This window comes from Penaeus japonicus, unplaced genomic scaffold (genome assembly GCF_977035675.1).
Source record: "Penaeus japonicus unplaced genomic scaffold, GWHDUDI00000001_assembly GWHDUDI00000001, whole genome shotgun sequence".
Classification (NCBI taxonomy): domain Eukaryota; kingdom Metazoa; phylum Arthropoda; class Malacostraca; order Decapoda; family Penaeidae; genus Penaeus; species Penaeus japonicus.
In genome coordinates this window covers 31,849,093-31,856,592 of record NW_028234403.1, presented here as the reverse complement: position 1 = coordinate 31,856,592, position 7,500 = coordinate 31,849,093, and the positions used below count along the sequence as shown (strand labels likewise).

Sequence of the window (7,500 nt, the reverse complement as noted above, 5' to 3'; positions counted from 1 at the left end):
CCATATAATCCCTGTTCCGATGACGAATTCTATTGCAGGACAAAAGATGAATGTGTTCCTAATGCACAGAGATGCGATTGGAAAGCAGACTGCAGTAACAAAGCTGATGAAGAGAACTGTGGAGAGTGTAATTTCGAAAATGACATGTGTGACTGGTTAGATGTTAGTGAGGGCCTCTTCCAATGGAAAAGGATTATTGCTGATTCACTGAGCTCATATGAACATCCACATCAAGACCACACTTTTGGAGCGACTAAAGGACACTATGTGTATGTTGAGGGAGCAGAAGGTATAGAGGGTAAGACAGCAGTGATGGTGAGTCCACCTGTACAACATACTACAGGATACTACTGTGAATTGCATTTTTGGGTGTATGTCAACCATGGCATGAATGCACACCTAGCTCTATATTACCACAATGATTATGAGAACATTGATCATCTACTTTACAACTCGACATACTCTGCAACAAATGAAGAACTCTGGTACGAAGTCATTGCACCAGCCAGACTTACACCAAGGAAAGCATACTTCAAGTTAGCTGCGACTCCAGTCTTCGACCAGAGTAGTGACTGGGCTGCTTCCCACTCAGCTCTTGCTGTTGATGATATTGATTTCTTCAATTGCAATGACCTGCTTTTAGGACTGGACTGCGATTTTGAAGAACCTGAAAATTGTAACTGGAGGCAAGATCATTCTGGAGAACAGGAGTGGAAAATGAATGACATCTATCACAGTCAGCTTGGCGACCACACTACTGGCCAAGGCAATTACATGTATGTAGACTTTGTGACTTTGGCAAACAAAGGTGATAAAGCAAGAATATTAAGTACTGCTCAATCTGAGCCACATGACGCAAAGAACATCTTCTCTCTGTGGTACTACTTCTTTGGCGAAAATGTTGGAATATTCAGAATCATACAGATGTTGCAGAATACCAAACAGAATGAAACCATTTTTGAGCTCAAGGATTCTCAACAAGATCGATGGATGCTGTTTGAAAAGCACCTTGAACCAAATGATGATTTTACCATTATCATTGAAGCGGAATGGGACGAAGCAGGTCTTGGTTTGGTGGCTGTAGATGATATCAAAATGACCTCAAAGTTGACCAGTGCTTTGTGTGACTTTGAGGAGGACTTCTGTGAATGGAAGCAGGGTGCAGGTGGCACCACAGTTTGGAGGAGGGACCGTGGCAAGCATAATGTGACTGAAAATCCCCCCGTAGATCACTCCACCAACACTGAAATGGGATACTACGCTTACCTGAAAATAAAAGAAAAACCTGAGAGGCGGGGATTCCTCGAATCTCCCATATACGAGTCTGTTGGAGTTCAGTGTCTGAGGTTCTGGTACCATCTGCTAGGAGAAAAGGTTGGAGATCTGGCAGTTGCACTGAAAGATGTATTGATATCAGATAAGTTTGTCCCTGTTTGGTCTCATGGATCCAATACGTTTGAGATGTGGAGCCTTGGCTCGGTAACTCTCCCAGGCCTGCAGAAGTATGTGGTTAGGTTTGAGGGGATAACAGGAACAAATAACATGAGCAGTATTGCTTTGGATGATATCGAGTTCATCCCTGGCACTTGTCCCAGAAGACATGTATGTGATTTTGAGTATGATCTTTGTGACTGGTATAATGTAGACAATGGTAAAGACACATTCGATTGGGTACGAGCTACAGGTGTAGATGGTGCAGGACCATTGGTGGACCACACTATTAATTATGAGACAGGCCATTATATGCTGGCTAAGCTTGAAGGTAAAAAGAAAGGAGACTCTGCCAAGTTGTTTGGAGGTACTGTCCCTGCGAGGCTCAAGTGCATAACCTTATGGTACTCAATGCAACACATAGTTAATGCAACCCTCAGCATTAACTTGGTAGGATTGGGTGATGGAGATCCCCTGTTGCAACTATACAATTCCTCCTTAGAATATCTGTGGGAGGAAGTAATAATAACACCAGATATACCAATGGACACCTATGAAGTTGCAATAATTCTTACTGTTGAGGAAGATATAACATTCACTGAATATGATGCAGTTGCAATTGATGATGTTGCCTTTACCGAGAACTGTCAAGTTATCACTCTTCCCCCACCTGCAACTACACCTGAACCCACTCATTTGCCGACCGTATACGACTGCGACTTCGAGAAGAAAGATAGTCATATCTGCTACTGGGAACAAGATGAAAATGATGGGTTTGACTGGGGATACTGGGAAGGAATACCACCTGATGCTGAGGACACATGGCCCGATGCTGACCATACTACCATGACAAAGGATGGTCATTACATCTATGCTTACTTCGATAAAGATTCAAGTGAAATTGCTCGATTGATTAGCCCTGATTTTGATGTTGGTACTAGTGCTGCATGTCTGTCCTTCTGGTACCATATGCATGGATTTGAGGTTGGGGAATTGTCAGTTAAGATACAGTCTGGCAACAATGACAGCAAGGCAATTTGGGAAAGGTATGGTGAACAAAGTCGTGAATGGATTCAAGGCAAAGTTCAGTTTTCTAAGGGTGACAGTGGCAAGATGATATTAGAAGCACACGTAAAATATCCAGGGCGGGGCGATATTGCTATTGATGATATACTGTTCGACTTCAGCCCATGCAAAACGGACAGACTCTGTGATTTTGAGAATGGTATGTGTCATTTCGAGCAGTCACTAGAAGATGAAACTGACTGGGATTTAGCAACAGCAAGTTTAGATGAGGAGTTAAATGTCCCAAGCTCAGATCACACCAATCAAGAGGTTGGAGGACACTACATCCGACTAACAGATCCAGGAACCTCTATGATATTCACTAATGAGTTTGACCCTGAATATAGTTGTGTTGAGTTCTGGGTGTATCTGGATGGCTATGAAGGATATGATGCATCTACTCTGACCGTATACTCTCGCTTGGATGGGAATGTCAACCCTGAACCTCTGCTCTTCATTGGTGATGCCCTCGGACGCAGTTGGAACCGCTATGTTCTGCCTGTGTCACTTCCCAGACCTTACTCTCTTGGCTTTGAAGGCACTGTGAAAGGTGGACAATATATTATTGGCTTAGATGACATACAGCCACGTCTAACGTGTGAGCCAATGAGTGAGTGTAATTTTGAAGAAGATCTATGTATGTGGAAAAATATTGAAGATGATGACTTTGACTGGCTAATCGGAAGTGGTGATCAACTTACAAATACATATGCTCCACCTGTTGATATTACACTTGGATCTCCCTATGGTAGTTATGCCTTTGTTGAAACATTAAGTGCTGTGAAAAATAGTAAAACAACAGGAGCCTTGGAATCTAACATCTTGGAAGCAGAAGACCGATGTGTTAGTTTTTGGTTCCACATTCAGGGCATAGGATCACCAAGTCTAACTCTTAGTGTTAGAAATGTACATGATACCCAACTTACTGAAGTATGGTCATACAGTGGTACTTTAATGGCAGACTGGTCATTTGTGCAAGTCAACATAAGCAGGCCAGAGAGGTATGGCTTAAGACTGAGTGCTACCTCAGACAATGGAAAAGACGGGGTAATTGCAATGGATGATGTTAAAGTGGAAATTGGCGTTTGTTCAAATTCGACGCAACCTGAATGTGTAACAAAATGTGATGATAACATCTGCATACATGAGGAACAAATGTGTAACTTCATTCAGGACTGTAGCCTTGCCCAGGATGAACGCTTCTGTGGTTACAATTGCACATTTGAACAGAAGGGTGCTGGCCAGGAACACTGTCAGTGGAAAAATGACAATGAAGACGGTTCAGTGTTCATATGGCAACAACTCTCAGGTCAGATGAATGACACTTTCGGGCCTCCGTTGGATCATACCTTCCTCTCACCTGAAGGACATTATATGGCTGTTGTCCCCTTAACATTCAAGTCCCAAGGGGGAGACCAAGCCATCCTAAAGAGTCCAACACTGCGAAACTCTGCAGCTTATTGCCGCATGCGTTTCTACTATATTGTGTATGGATCGACTGCAAATGACATCGGAACTTTGAGAGTGGTTTTCCAAGTAGATGACATAACTGTAGAAGTGGTGAAGTTTTCTGGAGACCAGGGTGATGAGTGGAGGGAAGGTTTGGCATATATTGGACGAATTTCAAAAGAATTCCATGTAATGTTTGAAGGAGTTCGTAATCTAGAAGTGGGTGGATATATATCTGTAGATGATATTTTGTTTGAAAACTGTTTCCTCCCTACACCACAGGATCCTCATGAGTGCACAGAATTTGGATGTGTTAATATGGCCTGTGTATCATTATTTGAGAGATGTGACTTTGTTGATGACTGTGGAGATTATTCAGATGAAGATTTAGAGTTAGCCGATTGCTACAAGTCTGTGGGCAGATGTAACTTTGAAGATAGCAATCTGTGTGACTGGGATGTTGAAAATGAAAATAACTGGATGCTTGGATTTCCAGACACACAGGATATCATTCCTCCACGTGATCATACAACTAACACAGCTATGGGAACTTATCTTTATATTGAAAGTACTCAGAGTCATTCGAATGCAAGCACTGCTTCTCTTGTGAGTCCTGTCATACAATGGGAGCGATATTTACCTAATGCTTCTCCATGCATATTGCGTTTCTTCTACTATATCGATGGACCTGCAGTGGACAGCCTAGTGGTATCAACGAGGAGCACGGTAAACGGACCACTTAGTGCTCATTTGACAATAAAAGGGGCTGTAGGTCCTTATTGGGAGAGAGCTGAAGTGTATGTGCCACCTCATTACATAATGGATAACCCTGTCCAGTATGTTATTAAAGCTGCAACTCAGGATTATGCAGAGGAAAAACGATCTGTGATAGCCATTGACGATATATCTTTCAGTGAGACCTGTGGTAAGGGAGGTAATCTGCCCACAGGACCCCCTATTGTCACCACAACTACAGCAAGTCCATGTAGTAATGATTACCAATGTGAAAATGGGGCTTGTATCCCCATGGACCGTGTGTGCAACTTCATCGATGAATGTATGGACAGCTCTGACGAAAAAGCCTGTGCCGAGTGTACCTTTGATGACGATGTTTGTGGGTGGCAAGATCAGAGTCACGGTGCATATTTCTGGTCCCGAGATGAATCCAACACTGAAAGACGTGCAGGCCAAGTCATGATTGCCGAAGAAAGGTTTGGCAGCATCTCACCATCAGCTGACCTTGTCAGTGTGCCTCTTGGCCGATCTTATGTATCGTGTGTTATGTCTTTCCAGTATTACAAAGAGGGAGGGCAGAATGGTGGATCAGCATTACGTGTATATCTACAAGGCAAATCAGGAAAGGAGTACATGATATGGTCTGTCCTTAATGACATGGGGACTGAATGGCATGAGCAAGTAGTTGGAATTGGAGAGCATGACGCAGGCTGGAGTCTGAAATTCGAGGCAGATAACTATGAAAAAGAGGGGTTGATAATGATAGATAACATTCACTTCACAAATTGTTCTTTCCCTGAACCAATAGTTTGCAAACCCGACCAATTCAGGTGCGTAAATGGCAATTGCATTGATCACAGTGCTCTTTGTGACTTCAGTGATGATTGTGGGGATAATACAGATGAGCTTGATCTTGTTTGTGAAAAATATCCAGAAAGGTGCTCATTTGAAGAGGACTTCTGCAGGTGGGAGCAAGAAAACAGTGAACTCCAATGGATTCGCAAGAATGGCGACACACTAGCAGAGGATGTAGGCCCACCTTATGATCATACGTATGGAAATGACACAGGATATTACTTATATTTGGAAAGCACCATTGACTCTACTGGGAAATCTGGCCGAATTTCTAGCACTTCTTTCTACCCCTCGGCAGGAGAGTGTGAATTCAGGTTCTGGTACATGATAAGAGCCCAACAAAATGTTGTCCTAACAGTCTATGCAGTTGAAACATCTGCAAATTCACAAAAGTTACAGACAAAAATATTCAGCACGACAGGTTCTGAGGAGTATCTTTGGGAGAAGGTGGCTGTTCCCATCACCTTTGCACGATATTTCAAGATCATGTTGGAGGGTAAGGTAGGAGAGCCAGTCACTGGAGACATTGCGATTGATGACGTTTCATTTTCATCCGAATGTCAAATAACCACATTACCGCCAGGGCAGTGTCAGGAGGATGAGTTCCAGTGCTCTGAATCCAAGAAATGCATACTGAAGACAAGGGTGTGTGACTTCCGCTATGATTGTCAAGATGTTAGTGATGAGATCATGTGTCCATCTTACTGTGACTTTGAAGTGGATTCGTGTGGTTGGCAAGAAGCCGTTGATGATAACCTCAACTGGGTAATAGCAAAGGCTAACGATAGCTCCTTCGGAACAGAAAATGGTGGTCCATATGAAGATGCTACACACCTGAAGGCAGGGCATTTCCTTCTCCTTTATAAGACCAAAGAAAATGTAGAAGATCAAGAAGGCTATGTACAAACGCACTGGTATCAAAACTCTGCACCGTCATGTCGATTCAAGTACTGGTACTTCATGAATGGAGTCATAGGATCCGATATAGTTCTCCGACTCAACATAACACCAGAGATTTTTACAAACTTGACCTTCTTCACGGGTAACGACAATCAATATGGGAAATGGCTCGAGGGTGAGGTCGGTATAGGCAGACAGAAATCACCATTCCAAGTGTCTTTGTACAAGATTCCTTCTGTTGATTATTTCGGGAAGTTTGCCATTGATGAAACGAAGTTTGAAAATGACTGCCACTATCCTGACCCAGTAACAGATGACTGTGATTTGGGTTACCTTTGTCCTATCACAAAGGTATGATACTTCGAAAATTGATGTTTTCCATTTGCATAACATCACCTGAATTTTTGGTTTCCATATTTAAATATCGGAATAAATGATGAAGTTTAATTACAAGACATTTTTCTTTTAAGGTATGTGTCACTCTCGAGAACGTATGTGATATAAGTGACGACTGCGGTGAGGGTGAAGATGAGGATTCAGCACTGTGTAAAGACTATCACAGGTACACACTCGAAGACAACGCCTGGAACGATTGGTTCGAACAAGGGGAGAACGGTGTCGATGACGACTTCGACTGGACATTGTGGAGCGGAAGCACACATACTCTAGGTAAGTTAAGTTTTACATTTCGATTTGGCTACAAATGCTATACTGTAGTCAGAGAAGTGTACGTGGCAATGGGACATTCAGATTTAAACTCCTTGTTCTTTTGCTCATACAGGCATGGGCCCCAACTTCGACCACACGACGTTCAGTCACGTCGGTCACTACTTTTACCTCGAAGCCTCAGGTGTGTTCAATAAGATAGCCTCGCTGAACACCAAGGCTATGATCGCTGGACCTTCGTGTTTCTTCAGTTTCTATGCCCACATGTATGGCGAAGAAGTAGGATCACTCTTTGTCCGCCTGAAGTAAGTTTTTTTTTTTTTTTAATTCCTAAAACGGGGCAGAACATATGGCTGAAAAGACACCAGTTTTCCTTAACTAGGAATCCTTTGCAATTTA

The 7,500-nt window shown here is 42.8% G+C and overlaps 1 protein-coding gene across 1 annotated transcript in view; it reads left to right on the top strand.

Annotated features, from left to right (window-relative positions):
• The window catches only part of LOC122249754 (MAM and LDL-receptor class A domain-containing protein 1), a 60,092-nt gene that overhangs the window by 38,582 nt on the left and 14,010 nt on the right, over positions 1-7,500 (top strand). The window contains exons 69-71 of the mRNA XM_086539053.1: positions 1-6,786; positions 6,906-7,104; positions 7,217-7,406. The exon at positions 1-6,786 is cut by the window's left edge and continues 512 nt beyond it. Coding sequence (XP_086395179.1) covers positions 1-6,786; positions 6,906-7,104; positions 7,217-7,406 — 7,175 coding nt within the window. The remainder of the gene's footprint in view (positions 6,787-6,905; positions 7,105-7,216; positions 7,407-7,500) is intronic.